Raw genomic sequence first — 24,922 nt, forward strand, 5'->3', positions numbered from 1 at the left:
ACAAATAGATGGAGAAAAATACATTTAATAAAATTCAACATTGAGATGATCATATGTTTTTCTCTTTTAAACTGCTAATTTGGTGAATTACATTTGTTGATTATAAAATGTTAAACTACCTTGCATTCCTGTACTAAATGCATTTTGTCGGTGGTTTATTATGCTTTTTATATATCACTGAATTCAGTTTGCTTACATTTTGTTTAGGATTTTTTGCAGTTAGGTTCATGAATGAGATTAGTCTATCATTTTTTTATCTTGTCCTGCCATTTCAATTTTTTAAAATCTTTATTGAAGTATAATTGATTCACAATACTATCGTTAGTTTCTGTTGTACAACAAAGTGAATCAGCCATATACATACATATATCCCCATATCCCCTCCCTCCTGAGCCTCCCTCCCACCCTCCCTATCCCACCTCTCTAAGTCATTGCAAAGCACTGGGCTGATCTCCCTGTGCTATGCTGCTGCTTCCCACTAGCTATCTGTTTTACATCCGGTAGTGTATATATGTCGATGCTACTCTCACTTCGCCCCAGCTTCCCTCTCCCCCTCTGCATCCCCCTCCCCGTGTCCTCAAGTCCATTCTGTATGTCTGCATCTTTATTCCTGCCCTGCCACTAGGTTCATCAGTACCTTTTTTTTTTTTAGATTTCCATATATATGTGTTAGCATACAGTATTTGTTTTTCTCTTTCTGACTTACTTCACTCTGTATGACAGACTATAGGTCCATCCATCTCACTACAAATAACTCAATTTTGTTTCTTTTTATGGCTGAGTAATTTTCCATTGTATATATGTGCCACATCTTCTTTATTCATTCATCTGTCAGTGGACATTTAGGTTGCTTCCATGTCCTGGCTGTTGTCAATAGTGCTGCAATGAATATTGTGGTACATGACTCTTTTTGAATTATGGTTTTCTCTGGATATATGCTCAGTAGTGGATTGCTGGGTCATATGGTAGTTCTACTTTCAGTTTTTTAAGGAACCTCCATACTGTTCTCCATAGTGGCTGTATCAGTTTACATTCCTGCAAACAGTGCAGGAGTGTTCCCTTTTCTCCACACCCTCTCCAGCATTTATTGTTTCTAGATTTTTTGATAATGGCCATTCTGACCGGTGTGAGGTGGTACCTCATTGTAGTTTTGATTTGCATTTCTCTGATAATTAGTGATGTTGAGCATCTTTACTGCCATTTCAATTTTAGTGTCAAGGTTTTGCTAGTCTCATAAAGCAACTTCTGAAGTGTTTCCTCTTTTTCTATTATTGGAAGAGTTTGTGTAAGTTTAGTGGTTTGGGGCTTTTGTTTTTCCCTAAATATTTGGTAGAAGTTGCTGATGAAGCCATCTAGTTTTCTTTGTGATATGAATTCAGTTTCTTTAATAGTTATAAAATTATTCAGATTTTCTACTTATTATTGTGTCAGTTTAAGAAATTATACCTTTCTAGAATTTGTCCACTCCATCTCAGTTTTCAAATTTATGGTATTAAGTTCTTCATTGTATGATATTATTAGGTCTCCAAGGTAAGTCATTGTATCATTCCAGATATTGATTTTCTGTATCTTCTTTCTCATATTTTCCCTTGAATAATTTCAACAGTAGCTCTTTAATGAAAGCTTATTTTTTATTTCATCAATTTTTGATTTTATCTTACTTTTTTTCTAGTCTGTTTTCTTGAGTGATGTCACTTTGCTTTTATTTTTCTAACTTTTTAATATGAATGCTTACATCCTTGATTTTTAGCTTTTCTTCCCTAATACGTGCACTTTAAGGCTATTTATGTCCTTTTAAACACAGATTTAGCTGCATTCCGTACATTCTGGATTTTCATTATTATTGAATTTAAGATATTTTCTAGTTTCCAGAGTTATTTAGAAGGACATTTCTTAATCTACAAACTGTGGAAGATCCTCTAGTTCTTTTTTTCTTAAGTCCTAGCTAAATTGCATAAATGTGGTCATAAGGATATACTATGATTTCAGTATTTTCAAATTTGTTGACCCAATTTTTGGTGAACTATTTTCTATAATTCTTGAGTGTAGTGTTTTATATATGTCAACTAGATCAATTCTGTTAATTGTGTGTTTCGTATCTTCTATCCCTTACTCATTTTTGTCAGCTTGTTCTATCAGTTACTGAGAGAGGTGTGTTAAGATCCTACACAATTATTTTAAATTTGTCTATTTCTCCCTTTTATTTCTGTCAATATTTTCTTTATATATTTTAAGACTGTGTAATTAGGTGCACATAAATCTAGAATTGTAGTATCGACTAATGAATGGAACCTTTCATCCGTAGGAAGTTTTTCTTTTTTTTCTGGTAATGCTTTTTTGCCTTAAAGCCTATTAGTTGCACCAGCTTTCTCTTCATTTGTGTTGGCATGGTATATCTTTTTGCATTTTTTTACTTTCAAACTTTCTTTAGGTACACCTCTTATAAGTAGCATATCATTTTTTCTTTAATTCAGTCTGATAATCTTTGTGTTTTAATTGGAATATTTAGTACATTTGCAGTTAATGTAATTATTGATAAATTTGAGTCTAGATCTACCACCTTACTATTGGTTTTTATTTTTTTCCAGTCCAGTCTCTCCTTTTTCTCTTCTTTCTTACCTTCTTCTGGATTAAGGATTTTTTACTACCCTTTTTCCCCCTTTATTAGCTTGGTAGTTATAGTCTCTTTTACTGTTTAGTGGTTACCCTAGAAAGTACAGAATGTACACTTCACTTATTAACATCTATTATAAATTAGAACTTTTACCTCTTCCAGGACTGTCCAAGGTCCTTAGAACCCTTTCACTCCATTTAAGCCTCTACCATACTTTGTGCTATTATTGTCATATATTTTAAACTGCCCAAGACACATTTTTATTGTTATTTTATAGTCAATATTCATTTAGATTCACTCTCATATTTCCATTTTGTTGCTCTTCATTCTTTCCTTAATCTTCAGTCTTCCATCTGTGATCATTTTTCTTCTGTCTAAAGAGCATCCTTGAGAGAGAGAGAGAGTCAGTGTGTGTGTGGTGCCTGTATGTGTGTGCGTGTGCGTGTGCGTGTGTATGTGTATTTTGTGTAGGTCGGCTTACAACAAATTCTCTTGTTTGGGGTTTGTTTTTTTACTTTGGTCTGAAAATGTCTTCATTTGACCTTTGTTTTTGAAGATCATTTTGTATTGCATATAGAATTCTTGGTTAGCATTTATTTTCTTTTGTTTATTTGAAAATACCATCTTCTTCTGGCCTCCATTGTTTCAACCGAGAAGTCAGCTCTCAAATTTAAAAGCTTGCTGCATTTAAGATTTTCTCTTTGTCTCTTTGTCTTTGGTTTCAGCAGCTTAACTAGGTGGCAAGTTTTTAAAATTTTATGCTGAATGGATAAAGAAGATGTGAGATAGATAGATAGATATAGATATATATATATATATATACACAATGGGATATTACTCAGCCATAAAAGAAAATGAAATTCTGCCATTTGCAGCAACATGGATAGACCTAGAGAATATTATGCTTAGTGAAATAAGTCAGACAAAGACAAATACTCTATGATACCACTTATATGTGGAATCTAAAAAATAATACAAATGAATGTATATACAAAACAGAAACAGACTCACAGATATAGAAAACAAACTAGTGGTTACCAAAAGGAAGAGGGAAGTGGAGAGAGGCCAAATTAGGGGTATGGGACTAAGAAATGCAAACTACTATGTATAAAATAGATAAGCAACAAGGATATATTTTATAGCACAGGGAATTAGAGCCATTATTTTGTGATAACTTTTAGTGGAATATAATCTGTAAAAATACTGAACTATTATGCTGTATACCTGAAACTCATAAAATACTGTAAATCAGCTATACTTCAGTTTGAAAAATAAAAAGTAATTCAAAATGGAAAAAAAATAAATTTATTCTGCTTGAGGTTTGTAGGAGTTCTTGAATCTGTGGCTTGATGTCTCTAATCAGTTTCAGAAAATTCTTAGCCAATATCCCTTTGAAGCTCATGCTCCATTTTCTCTATTTCTCTCTCCTTCAGTAACTCTAACCGTATATGTTATATTTTCACACTGTCTGTCCTATGTCTCTTACTCTCTGTTCTGAATTTTCTATCCTTCTGCCTTTCTCTACTTCAAACGGAATATTTTACCTAGCCTCTCTTCCAACTCACTATTTCAGTTTTCAGCATATCTAATATGCTGTTAAACTCATCTGTGAGTTATTAATTTCAATTATTGTATTCTTAAGTTATAAAATTTTTATTTGATGCTTTTTCATAGTTTCCAAATTTCTGTGGAAATGCTTGATCTTGTATTTTATTTTTTTGAACTATTAAAAATAGTTATTTAAAGTCTGTATCTCCTAACCCCTTTATCTGGATCCCTGTGTGTCTCTTTATATTTGTGATATTCATTCATGTTTTCTTATTTCCTTATGTGTTCAGTTATTTTTGACTGAGTGCTCAACATAGTATATTAAAAGTTGTAGAGATAATTTAAGCTTCAAATGATGTTCTTTTCCTCCAGAAAGAACTTACGTTTTTTCTTTGGAGTCTAGGGATACTTAATCTAGTTTCAAGAATTGAGATCATTTAAAGCTGGGTTTTAGTCCCTCAGAATACAGTTCCATTTCTTCCTTCCTTCCTCCCTTCCTTCCTCCCTCCCTCCCTTCCTTCCTTCCTTCCTTCCTTCCTTGCTTCCTCCCTCCCTCCCTCCCTCCCTCTCTTCCTTCCACAGTTCCATTTCTAATTCACACTGCTCTTAGGTATAACTCTCAGAGTTCCCAGCTAAAGTCTGGGGTTTTCTACAAGGCCAACCACCTTAGAGCAGGCCTCGAACTCGTATTTTTTTCTTCCTAGATCCATGAGGCTGTCAGTAACTTTTTAGCCCCTTAGCTACCTTTTCTGAAATCAGCAGACATACCCCTGAGGAAAAGTGTCCCCCCTTATCAGGCTTGCTCCTCTGGGCTTCCTTCTCATCCTATATCATGGTTCCAGAATTCTGGATTACCTTCTTGGTTCTCTGCCGCCTTCAGATAGATTTTCCACCCCAGATTTTCTGCGTTTTCAACCAGAATATTAATCCAAATTACCTAGTGTACCTTTACTATAAGAAGAAAGCCTTCCTTTAGTTTCCTAACCTATTTTTCTGGATGGCAGGTATTCCAAGCATGCTCAGTTTCAAGAAGGAAAGTGTAGCACCCATTTAGATGATGCTGATTTTACACATCTTATGATTCATGTTATAAACCCTGAGAAGCCCTTCCAAGTATGTCTCTTTGTACAAACTCTGAGAGATACAGAGACCGTGAATCATACCAGGTATTAAATAAAATGGAATTAAAAATTAAAAGCAAAGCTTCTGGGTTGGTGGACAAATGAAGGTGCTGCTCCCCCCAATTAATTAATTAAATTCAAGCAAAGAAAAAATTTAATTAATTGTTGGGTAGAGTGTTATTAACTAAAGCAAATGTCATGAACAGGGGAAGGAAAAAAGCACAAAATGGCCTGAAAGGACCAGGGCTAGTACAGTCAGATACACAGTGGTTTTTCACCTAATGCAGGACCCCACTGACCTAGGGGATAGATGAGAATGTTTGTGGGGGCTCATAGTATTAACGGACCTTAATCCATAGTATTAATGGATGCTAAATGCAAGGAGAGGGGCATTCTGAAGAACAGAGAATTCTCTTGCCCTTCATGCCAGTAGTATGAAAAAAAATGTAGAGATAATTTAAGTTTCTGGTGTTATCTTTCTCCAGAGAGCATTTATCTTTGCTTCTGCAACCAGACACTGGTAGAGCAAGAAGATTTGTATAAAGTTATTGTATTACTTAGAGTAGACTAAGAATCCCCAAATTCTGAGACTTAAGAAGAAATTCGTTTCTCATTCATATACCAATCTAGGACAGTTTGCATAATAATCTAGGACAGTTGTTCACAGTTGCGACTACTCTTTTCCTCACACTGATTTAAGACCTAGGTTGCTTCCACTTTGCAGGTCTTCTGTCTCCTAGGACCTTGTCATTATATGCATGGGTGCAGCGGGATTACCATCCAGATTCCAGCTGGCAGAAAGGGAAAGAAAGCATGGAGGGGGTATATAGCTGTCTTCCAGGTTCTAGCCTAGAGGTGACACACCTCACTTTTTCCCCTTCCATTAATGAGAACTTAGTCATGTGGTCACATGTAGCTGAGTAGGGGCTAGGACATGTAATCTAACTAAGTACCCTGGTAGAATAAGATATAACATATCTTGGTGGACAGCTGACAAGCTCTATCACAGCTGTAATGGAAAATATGAGTAGAAAAATAATAAAAGGTAGAATTTAGTTTGGGCAGCTCTCAAGTGCCAGGTCAAGTTTGGACTTTGCCCTATAACTACAAGGAAAGCCAGTAACTGTTTCTGACCAGGGGAGTGGAATGACTGGGATAATTATTCTGGCAATAGTGGGCAAAAATATTGCTATTACAGGAGTCCAGAAGTAAGAAATAAGATAGTAAGCAAGTGTGATGGCTGGGGGAAGGGGAAAGAGGAGACAAAATGCACCGATATTGTTAGGGACACACGGAATGTCAGGTATTGACAGCTAACAGGTCTTGAGCACTTTGCATTTATTAACTTATTTAATTCTCAGAAAAATCCTTACTATCCCCATTCTACTAATGAGGAAACTGAGACTTGGGGTGTAGTTGAGATAGAAGCCAAGTCATAGTAAGAGTTAAAGAAAAAGACTCTGACAAGTACAGGTTTCTGGTAACTGACTATACTGCTGAACTGAATGAATAAGCATTTTCAGAACTCTAATGGAAAACTGATGAATTCATAAAAGTGCTAACAAAAGATCAAGATGAAACAAAATTAATTACATGGGACTGAGTGAACTGATGAGGATGATTATAATTTTTGTGACTTTCTGTTTGAATAATAAAAAAAGAGAGATACATGAGTGATTAGGAAATATGGGCAGCATTTGTAGATTGCTCTGAATAAGTTTGTCCATGAAGGTAGGAAAGAGACAAGACATTAGATGATAGAGAAACATCATCAAGTAAGCATAACAGCTCTAACCTTTATTGAGCACTTCCTGTATGTCAACTGCTGATCCAAGTTCTATATGCAGATTCTCTCATTTAGTCCATTTTATAGGTGAGACGACATAATTTGCCCAAAGTCACAAAGCTAGTAAATGGCAGGGCTGGAAATGTTTTCTTCAAGAGTGGAGTGAGCTATCCATTTGAAATCCAGCTCAAATTCTTTCTCTGTCTAGTTTCACCAGGTGCTGCACCCATATTCTCTCTCTCCCCGCCCCCCAACCCTCTCTTTCCCATACTCTTCTGTGTTTCTCTTAATACATTTTTACTTGTGCCAGACATTTTAGCACTTAATTATTGCCTAGTAGTTTCCTGTATCTTGGCTGTATTTAAGCTTTTTAGGTCAGTGACCATCTTTTCTCCTTTGCCTGTTTTCTTAAGAGTTCCTAGTACAATGCCTGGCATGTAGAACACATTTGAAAAATATCTGTTTGTGACACTGAGTATTTTGTTGATTTAAATATTCCAATAAAAAGTTAATCTATTATGTATTTATTTAGGTAAGTTTGTATTAATTAGTCACACATGAATCCTTTCATCTGATTCATTTTCTTAAATAGTGTTTCCTAGATTTGCTGCCATTTAGCTATTAACATACTGATTATAGAGGATTGTTTTCCATGCCTTCTAAACTTCAATATGATAATCTTGTATTAAATATGTCTTCCACTTTCTTAACAGGTAGATGCTGGCTGGATTGGATTTTGGTCCATAGTTGGAGGCTGTGTTGTTGGAATAGCTATGGCAAGGTGAGAATATTTTACGTTAAACATGTTAGTGGGCAGAACCCAAAAGAGCCCAAAGGGAGACTCCACTCCCCTAGATAAACATTAAAATTGAAGGAAAAGTAAAACAGGCAAAAGTCAGATAAGGGCACTTGTTCAGGCTATAAGAAAATTCACATGCAGTAGGTAGAATTTGCTGCTACAAGAAACCTTCACAGGAGTAGTCCATCCTAAAATGTTTTTGGAGACTAGAGATGTATTTCCAGTATAATTAAGCTGACTTTCTCCATATTATTAGAGAGCAACATCTACAAATGGGAAAGAGTATACAATAATAAAGGCAAATTGATAGTTTTTGAGATTAGAAAAGAATTGAAAGGAATCATTCATAAGAGCATCTCTAGAACTTTCCATGAAAAGTCAGTATCCTGATTAGCAGATATTTATTTCTGGTCACTTTTGGCAGGTATGACTCTATAGTTACCACATTTTGACGAAAAATGTCCATAAAGACTTAGAGTTTCATCAAACTCCCTCTGATCTTAACCATTATGACAACACATTTTTAGAATGAGACAGAAGAAGGAAAAAGCCTCATTTATTCTGAAAAAAGAAAAGATTGAAAATGTCACTCATGTAGGTAACTACCTGTAAAACTACTCTTGGTGTTTCCAGTGAGATAATATTCTTTCACTTTCCAAATCATTTTACCCTGTTTAATCAAAAACAAAATTGGACAGTCAACTTTAGCAGGAATTGGGAGAATCTAATTACATGTTTGGGGAGATCAAATAGGATATGTGAAGCACCTTGCTATCTAAATATTCAAACACAGTTGACACAGGATAATATTATATCTAAACCTTACAGTTTGCCTAGTGTTTCTGGGCTAATGAAAGAATAAATTGTCACTGTAATTTCTAAATCACTTTATCTGAGGTTTTTATAAGTTAGAAAAATATGAGGATAAAATCGAAAAGCTAAAGAATAGGAGCATAGCTATTTGTAGGAAATCACTACACTGATACTAGAATACATTGACCTATCACATTTGATAAGAACCGTATCTAATTTTTCTAATTAAATCTCCAAGCCAATGATAGCAAGTCATCATTTACCAAATCCTTTTCTGAGCACCACATAGGTCAAAGAGGGACACATTATGTATCAGAAATGACATCTCAAATGCTCCTTTCTCTTCATTTTGTTCTACAAACTCTTAATTTTAACTATATGGAAAAGTTAGAATGAGGACGTTTCTGTTTTTAAATTGTTGAAATGGCAGTTCTAAAAAGTACTGCCCTTACTCTGGGATCCAAAATCAATTGTAGGTATCTCCTAAGCCTAAAATCAATTTTTAGATTATATTCAAAACAGCCTTTTTGGGATCCCTAGAACAGAATCTCCTTATAGATATGAGTGCTTTGGGTGGTTTTTTTTTGTGATTATATTACTAAAGGTTACTACTAAATGTAATACTTTTGTCCTAACTGTACACTTTGATGGTATAAGCCCATTTGAAAGGACTAGGTATCTAAAATTGGTAGACCAGAGTAGTCAGTTTATTCTTGTGTGATCAGGCCCTGGAAAACTTACTCACTGTTCAACTTCACTCAATTCTGATTGTACCAGAAAACTGTTTTATTCTCTCATACCTGGCCATCTGCCCATCTGACAAGTAAGTTCATGCAGCATAGCAAAATATAAATCAGAAAAGTGGTGAGCGTGGAATTATAACAAAGCATTTGGATTTTCTTGAGGGGCATTTCCATCAAGCTGTGGAACCTTTTTCAGAGTACATAAGAATTTTCTGTTTGTGAACTTTCATAACAGAGAGCTAACCAAAGTCACTGGGCAAAGGTGCATCCATTTTTCCCACCAAAAGGTGGCATCAGCTCTCATAGGAAGTCATTTTAGTCTAGATAACACTTTACAAACATGATTAGCCACATCACATTAAATAAGTGCAAAATGAAAGATAGTATTGCAAGTCATATAATTACAGTAGAAATTAAAATCAATTTAAAAAACAGAGAAAACATGGTATATGTTGTATTTGGGATGGGATCAGTTTTTCTACAATAGGAACAATTCTGAAGGACAGAGTAAGCTGTGTACAGGCACAGCAAGAGGATTGTGCTTATATAATCAACGGTTCATCAGTAGATGAGGAAAAACAGTTGGCAAATGGAAAACTTTTTGGTCATTACTAAACGATAAGCATCTCAACCAGGAGTTTCATGTTAATTCAAGACAAAGCAGGATTTTTGAGAACTTAAAATGCTGTGAAACATTATACACAAATTTTGTAGAATAAATTCACTATTCTAGAGCTAGGTTTTTGCTCTTACAAAGCTTATAGTCTGATAGGGAAGACAAACAATAAATGCAAAAACAAGAGAAATTCCAATAGAGTTAAATGCTATAGAGAAAATAGAGTGTGGAGTTGGGATGGGGAGGGTTTCCTCCACAAGCATGGAGAGCCTTCCTGAACTGAGACCCAAATGACCTGAACAATAAGCAGGAGTAAGTCATATGAGGATCTGGGGGTACCAGCATTCCAGGACAGGTGCAGAAGCTACCGTTGCTGTGGGAAACAACCTTAGCATGTAGGAGAGACAGAAACAGGGCTGTGCAGCTGGAGAATAATAAGACAAAGGGAAAGTGGAGGCAGAGACCAGATCGTATAGGACCCCAAAGGCTCTGGTGTAACCATTTGTATTGGTTCTCTAGGTGAGTTTGAATTTTGGGAGAGCCATCTTTGCAAGTTTACATCAACAAGTTAGCCTGTTTCATAAAACTAGGACAATATGTGCTCATTATAGGATGTTTGGAAATTATAGAAAAATATATAAAGAAAGTAAAGTGGCAATTTAAAACTCAGAATCCAGCCTGTAACTTACAGATCCAGAACAGAGATCACATTTTATGTGTTTTGTAAGAGAAAAAAGAGCGCATTTATCACGAAGCAACATTTATCACACACACACAAACACATAAAATGTATTGGTTTAAAAAAAATCAAAAAACTTGCGTTTAAAAGCATTGAAATTTTTTCAGGAAATTATTGTTTAATGAAAACGTGTCATTGATGTAAATGGTATTTTAAAAATCCAGCTAGCATTAATATATTAACATTGTTTCTTTTCAGGTTTGCAGATTTTATCAGGGGTATGCTGAAACTAATTCTTCTCCTCCTGTTTTCTGGGGCTACACTGTCATCCACGTGGTTCACCCTGACCTGTTTGAACAGCATCACACACCTGCCTTTAACCACAGGTGAACACAGACTGTTTTAAACTTTGAATAAATAGTTTCAGTTTATAGAAGTATATACACACTGACAGTAGGACTTTTTCCATAAGTAATTGTTAAATATACAAAAAGGTCTCCCTTGTCTAGCCATCAGACCATCATCCCATCTAAAAAGAGCTCAAGAAATAACTAAAAACATTTCCATTGGATTTTGCATATGGAAATGTATAATCTTTAGCCTAAGCTTATATAGCATGGAAAAGCTTATATTCTTTTAAAAATCATATCAGAGCATAATACAAGTATTTTTTATCTGGTTTATAGCCATTACATGATTGTTAAACAGGAAGGAAAATGAACATGAACAGAGGCAAAAAGCTATGATGTTTCAAGTACACACCAGTAAAATTCTTTGAATGAGCACCTATAGGTTTATTTTCTATTTAGCCTTTTTTAAAAATTTTTATTCAGTTTATTTAAACTAAAAACAAAAACCAAACAGTTCACCATTTCTCCTACCGCCCCACCCACCTCTTGCAACCACCAGTCTGTTCTCTGTTTCTGTGAGCTTGGTTTGTTGGGTTTTTTTGTTTGTTTGTTTTTGATTCCATATATAAGAGAGATCATACAATATTTGTCTTTCTCTGTCTGACTTACTTCACTTACCATAATATCCTCAAGATCTAAACATGTCACAAATAGCAAGATTTCATTCTTTATGGCTGAGTAATATTCTATTGCATATATATTCCACAATTTCTTTATCCATTCATCCATTGATGGACACTTAGGTTGTTTCCATATCTTTGCTATTGTAAATAATGCTGCAGTGAACAAGGGGGGTGTGTAGATATCTTTTTGAGATAGTGATTTCAATTCCTTCAGATAAGAAATGGAATTGCTGGATCATATGGTAGCTCTATTTTTAGTCTTTTGAGGAAACTTCATACTGTTTTCCATAGTGGCTGTATCAATTTACATTCCCACCAACAGTGTAGGAGGGTTCCCTTTTCTCCACATCCGTGCCAACACTTGTTATTTCTTGTCTTATTGATAATAGCCATTCTGACAGGTGTGAAGTAATATCTCGTGATTTTGATTTGTGTTTCCCTGATGATTAATGATATTGAACTTATTTTATGTGTCTTTTGGCCATCTGTATGTCTTCTTTGGAAAAATGAGTATTCAGATCTTCTGCCCATTTTTTAATTGCATTGTTTGCTTTTTGGTACTGAATTGTATGAGTTCTTTGTATATTTTGGATATTAACCCCTTATCAGATATATGGTTTGCAATTTTCTCCCATTCAGTAGGTTGCGTTTTCATTTGTTGATGGTTTCCTTTGCTGTGCAGAAGCTCTTTAGTTTGATATAGTCCCAGTTGTTCATTTTCACTTTTGTTCTTTCACTTTTGGTGTCAGATTCAAAAAATTATTGCCAAGACCTATGTCAAGGAACTTACTGCCTATATTTTATTCTAGGAGTTTTATGGTTTCAGGTCTTACATTCAAGTCTCTGATCAATTTTGTGTTAATTTTTGCATATGGTGTAAGATAGTGGTCCAAGTTCATTCTTTTGCATGTGGTTGTCCAGTTTTCCTAATATCATTTATTGAAGAGTCTGTCTTTTCCCCATTGCATAGTCCTGGCTTTTTTGTTGTAAATTAATTGACCATAAGTGTGTAGGTTTATTTCTGGGCTCTCTGTTCTGTTCCATTGATCTATGTCTCAGTTTTTATGCCAATACTATACCATATTAATTACTATAGCTTTGTAATATTGTTTGAAATCAGGGCATGTGATGCCTCCAGCTTTGTTCTTCTTTCTCAAGGTTGCTTTAGCTATCCAGGGTCTTTTGTGGTTCCACACAAATTTGGGGATTGTTTGTTCTATTTCTGTGAAAAATGCCATTGGAATTTTGATAGGGATTGCTTTGGGTAATATGGACATTTTAACAATAGTAATTCTTCCAATCTATGAGCACAGAATATCTTTCCATTTATTTTTGTCTTCTTCAGTTTCTTTAATTTATGTCTTTACGTTTTCAATATACAGATCTTTCACCTCCTTGGTTAATTTTATTCCTAGGTATTTTATTATTTTGATATAATTGTAAATGGGATTTTTTCTTCATTTCTCTTTCAGATAGTTCATTACTAGTGTAGAGAAATGCAAGATTTTTCTGTTGATTTTGTAACCTACAATTTTACTGAATTTATTAGTTCCAAGTTTTTCTTTTTAAAGGATAACAAATGGCCTTTAAACTTTTTTTTTAAAGACTAGTCCTTTGTTTTATTAATTATTTATTTTTGCTGTGTTGGGTCTTCGTTTCTGTGCGAGGGCTTTCTCTAGTTGTGGCAAGCGGAGGCCACTCTTCATCGCAGTGCGCGGGCCTCTGACTATTGCGGCCTCTCTTATTGCGGAGCACAGGCTCCAGACGCGCAGGCTCAGTAGTTGTGGCTCACGGGCCTAGTTGCTCCGCGGCATGTGGGATCCTCCCAGACCAGGGCTCGAACCTGTGTCCCCTGCATTAGCAGGCAGATTCTCAACCAGTGCTCCACCAGGGAAGACCCCAACAGTTTTTGATGGAGTCTTTAGGATTTTCTGTATATAATATGTCATCTGCAAATAGTGTCAGTTTTGCTTCTTCCCAGTTTAGATACCTTTTTTTTCTTGCCCAATTGCTGTGACTAGGACTTTCGAATATCACGTTGAATAAAAGTGGGGAGAGTGATTATCCTTGTCTTGTTCCTGATCTTAGAGGAAAAGCTTTCAGCTTTTTACCATTGAGTATAATGTTAACTGTGATCTTGTCATGTATGGCCTTTATTACGTTGAGATACATTCCCTTTTTACCTGCTGTGTTGAGCATTTTTATCATAAATGGGTGTTGAATTTTGTCAAATGCTTTTTCTCTGTCTATTGGGATGATCACATGATTTTTATCCCTTCATTTTGTTAATGTGGTGTATCACATTGACTGATTTGCAGATGTTGAACCAGCCTTGAGTCCCTGGAATAAATCTCACTTGATCATGGTATATGATCCTTTTAATGTATTGTTGAATTTGGTTTGCTATTTTGTTAAGGATTTTTGCATCTGTATTCATCAGGGATATTGGCCTGTAATTTTCTTTTTTTGTGGCATCCTTATCTGGTTTTGGTATCAGGATAATGCTGGCCTTGTAAAATGTATTTGGAAGTTTCCCCCTCTTCTGTTTTCTGGAAGAGTTTGAAAAGGATTGGTATTAGTTCACCTCTGAAAGTTTGGTAGAATTCACCAGTGGAGGCTTTTGGTCATGGACATTTCTTTGTTGAGAGGTTTTTGATTACTGATCCAATCTCCTCCTAGTAACTGATCTGTACAAGTTTTCTATTTCATTGCAATTCAGGCTTTGTAGGTTGTATATTTCTAGAAATTTATACATTTCTTCTAGGTTGTCTATTTTGTTGGCATATAATTATATCATAGTAGTCTCTTGTCCTTTGTGTTTCTGTGGTATCAGTTGTAATATCTCTTTCATTTCTCATTTTATTTATTTGAGTCTGCTCTCTTTTTTTCTTGGTGAGTCTAGCCAAGGAGTATAATATAGGCAGTTTACTTATTATTAGCTCACCTAATTGACCTGAAACATGTATAGCTGCAGTTGTTTTTAATTGTTATTAGTATCATTTGGGGGTCTATATTAGTCTTTCTATGGCTGCTGTTAATAAGCTACCACAAACATAGTGGCTTAAAAAAACCACCAATTTATTATCATATATTTCTGTAAGTTAGAAGTCCAACTCGAGTCTCCCGAGGCTAAAATCAAAATGTGGGCAGACACTAGGGAAGAATTTGTTTCCTTGCCTTCTCTAACTTCTAGAGGCTGTCCACATTCCGTGGCTCGTGGCTCCCTTCATCCATCTGTAAAGCTGGCAACAGCAGGTCAAGTCCTTCTCATATTGCATCTCATATTGCATTGTTCCTTCCTTCCAAGGTAACATCTTCCTCTGAACTTCATATTCTGCCTCCTTCTTCTACTTTTAAGGATCCTTGTGATTACATGGGGTCTACCCAGGTAATCCAGGATAGTCTCCCAATTTTCAAATCAGCTGATTAGCAACCTTAATTCCATCTGCAGCCTTAATCCTTTTTGCCGTGTATGGAAACATATTCACAGTTTCCAGGAATTCACACATGAATATCTTTTGCGGGAAGGAGGGGACATCATTCCGCACAGTAATAAGTGTGGAACAGGAAATGAGAGTGGCAGTGCTGTTCTGATTACAAGATTTGAGAAGTTGTGTAGTGCCTGTCAGATGTACACATCCCATTAGTAAGTAATTGTGGTTGTTTAAGAATGAAGTAAAAATCTATTTCTTTCAATATATGAGTATTTTTTAATGGCCACTAAATTGTTAGGACATATATATATTTATTAAATTGTTTGGACCTAACCATGTAATTAACAGAATTGTTAGCTATTTCCTTTGGCCTCGAGGCACCACTAAAAAATTACTGAGATACAAAGGGTGCTGAGAAGGAAGGTTTGGAAACTTCTGCTCTGTACCATCCTGCTGGGATTCCCTCTTTTCAGTGTTTATTGCTTTGCCTATAAATCCCAGTTGTCCAGAGTAATCTTTCTTTGGATACTTTGCACTTTTAATATACTAACATTCCTTCATTAGGGTTTTGAGCAATTTTGTCGAGTGTCCTGAGCCAGAATTTTTTATTATTCTGGTATAGTTTCAACTTTAGCAGCTGTACAACATTCTGGTAGAACAGTTTTAGTTTACAACTCTGTTTGTTCATAGCATTACACTCAAATTTTTTTTGTGATACTGTATGACATGTATGCATATGTTAGATTTCACAAGAATATAGTCGTGAGTACATGATGAACAGATTTGTTCCCTTGAATTAAGTGCAGAATATTCATTATAAGATAATACGTTCATTAAATTTCATGTATTTTCTATTTAACCTGATAAAATTAACAGTTTTATCTCTGGATGGAGGAGATTTAGTTTTTTACCTCCTTTTTTTTTTTTTTTTTTTTTTTGGCGGTACGCGGGCCTCTCACTGTTGCGGCCTCTCCCGTTGCAGAGCACAGGCTCCGGATGCACAGGCTCAGCGGCCATGGCTCACGGGCCCAGCTGCTCCGCAGCATGTGGGATCTTCCTGGACCGGGGCACAAACCCGCATCCCCTGCATCGGCAGGTGGACTCTCAACCACTGCGCCACCAGGGAAGCCCCTTACCTCCTTTTTTGTCTGGATTTGTAACACTGAATTTGTTTTACTTTTATAATCAGAAAACATATATATATTTGAGAACTATGCATCTTTTTATTTTATTTTTTTAACATATTTATTGGAATATAATTGCTTTACAATGGTGTGTTACTTTCTGCTTTATAACAAAGTGAATCAGCTGTACATATACACATATCCTCATATCTCCTCCCTCTTGTGTCTCCCTCCCACCCTCCCTATCCCACCCTGTAGGTGGTCACAAAGCACTGAGCTGATATCCCTGTGCTATACGGCTGCTTCCCACTAGCTATCTATTTTACGTTTGGTAGTATATATAAGTCCATGCCACTCTCTCACTTCGTCCCAGCTTACCCTTCCCGCTACCCGTGTCCTCAAGTCCATTCTCTACATCTGCATCTTTATTCCTGTCCTGCCCCTAGGTTCTTCAGAACCATTTTTTTTTTTTTTAGATTCCATATATATGTGTTAGCATATGGTATTTGTTTTTCTCTTTCTGACTTACTTCACTCTGTATGACAGACTCTAGGTCCATCCACCTCACTACAAATAACTCAATTTCATTTCTTTTTATGGCTGAGTAATATTCCATTGTACATATGTGCCACATCTTCTTTATCCATGCACCTGTCGATGAACACTTAGGTTGCTTCCATGTCCTGTCTATTGTAAATAGAGCTGCAATGAACGTTGTGGTCCATGACTCCTTTTGAATTATGGTTTTCTCAGGGTATATGCCCAGTAGTGGGATTGCTGGGTCGTATGGTAGTTCTATTTTTAGTTTTTTAGGAACCTCCATACTGTTCTCCATAGTGGCTGTATCAATTTACATTCCCACCAACAGTGCAAGAGGGTTCCCTTTTCTCCACACCCTCTCCAGCATTTATTGTGAAAACTATGCATCTTTTTAAATCTTTAAAGAAAATTGATGTAATTGACCCCAGTCAAGACTGTTTTCCCATTCTGTCCTTAAAAATAATTATGTTGGACAGAAAGGAAAGCAGAATTCTAAATTAAATCAAGGCTAGAATTGGGAGGTTGAGTTTGAGGTAGACATCTTAACCATTGAATTTATAAATTCTCCTGTTTTCGAATGTAAGTCTGTTTATTAATGTCACTTAGAAACTCCTGATAGGCGCATTTTTGTAATACCTTTATTGGAGTATAATTGCTTTACATTGTTCTATTAGTTTCTGCTCTACAAAGATGCATTTTTAACTTACAAATACACTGGGTTAAGGACTAAATTTGTTCACATACCTTCTCTGAATTATCATAGTATTCTTTTTCTCTTTCCTGATACCACTTAATAGTTACTTGAGTATATGTCTTATCTCCCTACCAGTCTGAAAATCTGGAGCATGCACTTTTGCCTTTTAAATTCTGACCCCCAACTCCCACACCAGTACCTAGCATAAGCCCTGAATAATGAATGAATGAATGAAGTATACTTTGTCTCTATTTTGAATCTCAATAGATATGACTTATTGCCAATAATAGTCAGGAAGCTTAGCCACTCTGTTATTCAGCACTAGCTGTAAGAAGGCAAAAGGGCATATTTTAATGGAACAATGGAGAATTTGAATAAATCTGTCATAGATATTCTTACTGCCTTTGTAAAAATCTGACCTAATTCCTTTTAAGTAAAAAAGGTTTCATGAAAGGGAACCTACTACAAAATCTAATTATAGACACATCTAGACCTTTAGGCTGATATTTAAAGTCAGTAATGGCAAATTCATGTTTCTTTTTTTACCAGAGTCATTCTTTTTTTAATCAGGAAAATGTCTAGTCTTTTTCCAGTGTCTAGCAAACATAGTGTTTCTATTATTACTTTTTATAAATCAGAAGAATTTACATGAAAAGTGTTTGAAAATATACACATTAATTATAACTGTTGACATAATAAATTAAAAGCTATTAATTTTGTTCAACCCTTGTGTTATAAGTGCTACTACTGCTAGAACCTTCTAATGCAATCTTTCTGTAGTCCACTGATCTTGATATTACTGTTGCCATCTCTATAGAAGAAAAGCTGGATCATTCCATTCTATCTAAAGGTGTACTATTTTGGTATATGTACTTGCTTACATACATCCTCTTGGAGGCTCTCAGTGGTCTGCTTTTATTATTTCTTTAGGGAAACTCAATATTTAATATTGTATTATATCTTCATTAATTGAATTAGCTATAATAGAGCAGTAAATAAACTCATGACTAGGTAATATGAGTCTCAAAATCTTGAAGCTTATGCTGTAAATAAAATTATGAAAATACATTATTCACCTTATCTGAGAACTAGATGTCTAGCCATGCTAGCCACAATTCACATGTCATTTTTCACTGAATAGATGAATACTTTGAAAATGACATTTTGAAAAATGTTAGCACTTTGGTGTTGAGTTTGCTGAAATAGTGTAATTTGACTGTTTAACAGAAGATGCTTTGGGAGAGGTTCTTCATCGAATGCAAGTTACTAAGATGCCATGATGGTGATGTCGGAAACAGATAATGGGTGGGGAGAATAAGGGTGGGTGATTAGCTAGATAGAAGCCCCTTGAGGGTGATAGCCGACTACAAGCTGGCTTTAGGTGATAATTGAAGAAAGGAAATATATTTGGTTGTATTGAAAGGCATGTGACATGTATAGGCTAGTGAGTAATCCTCTTAATATATTTTCATGCATTTTGCCTTTGTTAAGATAATTATGTCCCATTTTAATAGCATGCAAAGAAATAAAAACATACACTTGCCCAAAAATGGGGAGAAATGAGAAAATTCAGAAAAGGATGAGCATGATTAAAGAAATGCACATTATTAAGGAAATTAGGGATTTTAAACTTTAAAGAAAGAAGGCTAAGGAGTGAATTATTATTTTCAGTTTTATGAACTAAAAGTGAATTACTCATGTTCATGACTGATTAAGAGGCAGAAATAGAACATGGATTAAAAGACAAGGATGGATTTGTGAAATGCTCAGATAAACGCTTCTTACTGAGGTCATGGAATGTTTATCCATGGAGATTTTCAAGAAGAGAAATAAGTCTTCAAGTAGAATTTGTGTTTCTTGAAGGTAGAGGGTTTGACCAGGTGATCAGTCAGTGTTCCATGAGTTAATAGTACATTGCCTTCTGCAGAATCATATGTCATTCTTTGGGAGCTTCAAGGTTACTGATAAACCTGTACTACTTAGGATATCTGATTTCCCAACCAATCTCTACTCTGGGCCCACTGTTTCAAAGAATTATTAGTTGTGCTTCATTTCTGCAAGATAATAACTGTGCCTTCCAGTCATAAGGGACTCTAAACATTACTGTCAGTCTTTATAGGACTAAACTTTGCCACCAAAGGGACTAAACAAGGGATACCCACAAGGTAATAACACGTGCAAAGAAAACCATCACCATTAATGAATATTGCAGCAAAATATGCCCCCTTCTCTTTTGGAACCCCAGTTTCATTACTGCATATTTTATTTTACTTTATTTTATTTTATTTATTTATTTATTGTTATGGCTGCGTCAGGTCTTAGTGGTGGCATGCGGGATCTTTTATTGCGGTGCGCAGACTTCTCTCCAGTTGTGGCATGCGGGTTTTCTCTTCTCTAGTTGAGGCACACGAGCTCAGTAGTTCTGGCGCGCGGGATTAGTTTACCTGCAGCATGTGGGATCCCATTTCCCCAATCAGGGATCGAACCCGCGTCCCCTTCACCACTGGACCATCAGCAAACTCCCGTACTGCGTATTTTAATTAGTGATAGACCATGAAGGCCACAGTAATCATTTTTAGGAAGAAAATCTGAGGCTGAGAAGAAAGGCACAGCTCAATGATATAGAAATGTATATCAGTGTATGTGTATATACATACATATGTATTCTATATATTCAACATGCCCAAAACATATGAAAAACTCTGTAGTTGGCAAACTTTTGAATGTTTACTGTTTGCCTTTATGTGTATGTCTTTATTTCCAAAAGGAGTATTTTCACTTGCAATATCAAGTTTAATTTAGTTTTTATAAATATTTTTAATAAATGTCTAATCTAATAATCCCCAGTTAACTTTCTTAACTTTTATCATGAAATAAAAATTCAGTCAGTGTGCACAATAATAAAAATTTATCTAATATAGTGTATTAATCTTATAAACCTACTATTTAGGGAAATTTCTTGATTCTAATCATTAAAATAATTTATGATAAAAATGTATTGTTATTTTATAATCCTTATTTCATATTTATAATGCTTCTTAATAAAACTGTAAAAAAAATTGCTAGTATTCTTACCCACTAAGAAGCACCTTTTAGGTTTTTGTTTTTAGTATCCCAGTTAAGCTCTTTACTTACATGTATCTAAATTTGTTATTGATCTACTTAAATGAACCTTAGTCATCATCTGATATAACTTACTCAGTAAATGAGTCTCTTCCATTACAATCCAGATGTATGTTCATATGACCACAACTTGAATGAAAACCTCCCTTGTTAATCAGCTCTGGGTCCTGGGAAATTCTTCCTCCTAGCAAGCTATTACTTTTTGGAGCAACACAACTCCCACAGAGCAAGTCGGCCACCTCCCTCTTCTGTTGACAGCCCTCAGAACATTTGAATATGTCAGTCATGCCTGGACTTAGCCATTAATCTAAATTCTCATAACCTTTCCTCATCAGACATAGATTCCACACCACCGACAAGCATAGTCAGTCTTCTAAACCTACCATAGCTTGTCAGGCTCCTCCTTAAACAGTATTACTAGAATTTGGCACACTTTCCCTGCTGCACTTGGCACCTAATGCTAGGAGGCTGTGGCTTCTCATAGCTTTTTTTGGTTTCTTTTAAAGAGAATAAAGTATAATTATCTTTACACTGTGCATATAAATGGCTGCTGAGCCCATAGGTGTCCATCATATTCCTTTAGATTAGGAATGATTTGAGGATAGAGTGTCCTATTTACTGTTCCAGCGTAGCTGCTTTCATATAAGAGGCACTTGATAAATGCTTTTTTTTTTTTTAATGGTTTTGAAGAAAGGCTTAAGCTAAATTTTCCCTATTATATACCTAAGCAATAATTTTTGGACCCATTTTACATTTATCATGATTAAATTTCATCTTTTTTGTCTGTAACCTTTTGGTGCTCTGTTTTTTATTCTGTCATCTGTCTTCTGAGCAGTCACTTCCAGCTTCTGTGTGGAATACAGATTTGAGAAGCATTCCTTTTGTGTCAATACCATTGAATAAAAGACATATTATAAAAGAAGAATTTTTTTTCAATCTGATACAGTGGCTTGGTGGAAAGCACGCTAGATTCTGTAGGCCTTAATTATACTATTGTTATTAGCACTGGTAGTTTACATTGTTTCTATATAAGTCATTTTGACTTTCAGAATTTCAGGCACTTCATCTTACTTTACCTGCCTCAAAGAGTTGATAGGATAGTCAAGTATGATAATATTTTTAAAAGCAGTTTTAAAAATTGTTTAAAAAATTATATAAATTTAAGTCAGTGCTGAGTGGCAATACATCTTCACTGAAATTTTGTGATTTGTTTTATAACTACTGATCACCTAAGGTTTGAATAATTTGATTAATAAAAATGTATTCATACATAGTTTTACTTCCCTAAAGTTTAGTAATTTGGTTTGTCACTGGAAGCAGGGGTGGAGAGAAGAGTTCTTTCAGGGTTATGATCCAAGTCATATTCTTGAAATACAGCCTTTGTTACTGTATTTTGTGCTACAGAGGACTTTGTTTTTTGCAATTGAAATTATGAGCCTATGAAATTTTATCAGCTTCTTTGAAAAAAAAATCTGTGTCAGCATTGTGTTTGTTCTGCTAACGTACCTTGACTTTTTTTTTTTTTTTGGCGGTACGCGGGCCTCTCACTGTTGTGGCCTCTCCCATTGCGGAGCACAGGCTCCAGACGCGCAAGGCTCAGCGGCCATGGCTCACGGGCCCAGCCGCTCCGCGGCATGTGGGATCTTCCCGGACCGGGGCACGAACCCGTGTCCCCTGCATCGGCAGGCGGACTCTCAACCACTGCGCCACCAGGGAAGCCCTTACCTTGACTTTTATTGAAAGGCAGTTTATTTTAATTTTAGTATCAGTACTATGGAAAGTCATGGAAATATTTAATGATCATGTATTGAACTTCTCTGATGAGCAGGAAATTATCTTGTCTGCCTGACTTTTAATAGATGACATTCACCCACTGGATCTGCCAAACCAGCGTGTAAAGATACTGTATCAGACTCTTAACTGAAAATTCAAAAAGAAGTCAAATTCAGACACATAATAATCAGGTTTTACTTTATGCATGTCCCAGAACACTGGGGAAAATATTAAATCAATCCTGACACAGCTACCTTTCCCCCATTCTGATTATGAAGATCTTAATTTAACCCTTTCCTGTGTAAATTTTTTTTAATTTAATTTATTTTTTTTATACAGCAGGTCCTTATTAGTCATCCATTTTATACACTTCAGTGTATACATGTCAATCCCAATCTCCCAATTCATCACACCATCACCCCCACCCCACCCCCGCTGCTTTCCCCCCTTGGTGTCCGTATGTTTGTTCTCTACATCTGTGTCTCAATTTCTGCCCTGCAAACTGGTTCATCTCTACCATTTTTCGAGGTTCCACATATATGCGTTAATATATGATATTTGTTTTTCTTTTTCCAGCTTACTTTACTCTGTATGACAGTCTGTAGATCCATCCACGACTCTACAAATGACCCAGTTTCGTTCCTTTTTATGGCTGAGTAATATTCCATTGTATATATGTACCACACCTTCTTTATCCATTCGTCTGTCGATGGGCATTTAGGTTGCTTCCATGACCTGGCTATTGTAAATAGTGCTGCAGTGAACATTGGGATGCATGTGTCTTTTTTTTTTTTTTTTTTTTTTTTGCGGTACGCGGGCCTCTCACTGTTGTGGCCTCTCCTGCTGCGGAGCACAGGCTCCGGACGCGCAGGCTCAGTGGCCATGGCTCACAGGCCCAGCCGCTCCACGGCATGTGGGATCTTCCCAGACCAGGGCACGAACCCGCGTCCCACTGCACCACCAGGGAAGCCCAAGAATTTCATTCTTTTACATGTAGCTGTCCAGTTTTCCCAGCACCACTTATTGAAGAGACTCTCTTTCCTCCATTGTATATCCTTGCCTCCCTTGTCATAGATTAGTTGACCATAGGTGTGTGGGTTTATCTCTGGGCTTTCTATCTTGTTCCATTGATCTATGTTTCTGTTTTTCTGCCAGTACCATATTTTCTTGATTACTGAAGCTTTGTAGTATAGTCTGAAGTCAGGGAGTCTGATTCCTCCAGCTCTGCTTTTTCCCTCAAGACTGTTTTGGCTATTTGGGGTCTTTTGTGTCTCCATTCAAATTTTAAGATTTGTTGTTCTAGTTCTGTAAAAAATGCCATTGGTAATTTGATAGGGATTGCATTGAATCTGTAGATTGCTTTGTGTAGTATAGTCATTTTCACAATATTGATTCTTCCAATCCAAGAACATGGTATATCTCTCCATCTGTTGGTATCATCTTTAATTTCTTTCATCAGTGTCTTATAGTTTTCTGTATACAGGTCTTTTGTCTCCCTAGGTAGGTTTATTCCTAGGTATTTTATTCTTTTTGTTGTTATGGTAAATGGGAGTGTTTCCTTAATCTCTCTTTCAGATTTTTCATCATTAGTGTATAGGAATGCAAGAGACTTCTGTGCATTAATTTTGTATCCTGCAACTTTACCAAATTCATTGATCAGCTCTAGTAGTTTCCTGGTGGCATCTTTAGGATTCTCTATGTATAGTATCATGTCATCAGCAAACAGTGACAGTTTGACTTCTTCTTTTCCAATTTGTATTCCTTTTATTTCTTTTTCTTCTCTGATTGCCATGGTTAGGACTTCCAAAACTATGTTGAACAATAATGGTGAGAGTGGACATCATTGTCTTATTCCTGATCTTAGAGGAAATGCTTTCAGTTTTTCGCCATTGAGAATGATGTTTGCTGTGGGTTTGTCATATATGGCCTTTATTATGTTGAGGTAGGTTCCCTCTATGCCCACTTTCTGGAGAGTTTTTATCATAAAAGGGTGTTGAATTTTGTCAAAAGCTTTTTCTGCATCTATTGCGCTGATCATATTGTTTTTATCCTTCAGTTTGTTAATATGGTGTATCACATTGATTGATTTGCATATATTGAAGAATCTTTGCATCCCTGGGATAAATCCCACTTGATCATGATGTATGATCCTTTTAATGTGTTTTTGGATTCTGTTTGCTAGTATATTGTTGAGGATTTTTGCATCTATATTCATCAGTGATATTGGTGTGTCATTTTCTTTTTTGTAGTATCTTTGTCTGGTTTTGGTATCAGGGTGATGGTGGCCTGATAGAATGAGTTTGGGAGTGTTCCTTCCTCTGCAATTTTTTTGGAAGAGTTTGAGAAGGATGGGTGTTAGCTCCTGTCTAAATGTTTGATAGAACCACCTGTGAAGCCATCTTGTCCTGGACTTTTGTTTGATGGAAGATTTTTAATCACAGTTGCAATTTCATTACTTGTGATTGGTTTGTTCATAGTTTCT

General features: G+C 35.8%; 1 protein-coding gene across 1 annotated transcript in view; it reads left to right on the forward strand.

Moving 5' to 3' along the window:
- The window catches only part of SLC49A4 (solute carrier family 49 member 4), an 89,924-nt gene that overhangs the window by 50,719 nt on the left and 14,283 nt on the right, over window positions 1-24,922 (forward strand). Inside the window, exons 6-7 of the mRNA XM_082839862.1 lie at window positions 7,783-7,850; window positions 10,978-11,105. Of these exons, the coding sequence (XP_082695988.1) occupies window positions 7,783-7,850; window positions 10,978-11,105 (196 nt within the window). The remainder of the gene's footprint in view (window positions 1-7,782; window positions 7,851-10,977; window positions 11,106-24,922) is intronic.

This window comes from Leucopleurus acutus, assembly GCF_964270905.1.
Source record: "Leucopleurus acutus genome assembly, chromosome: 5".
Taxonomy (NCBI): Eukaryota; Metazoa; Chordata; class Mammalia; order Artiodactyla; family Delphinidae; genus Leucopleurus; species Leucopleurus acutus.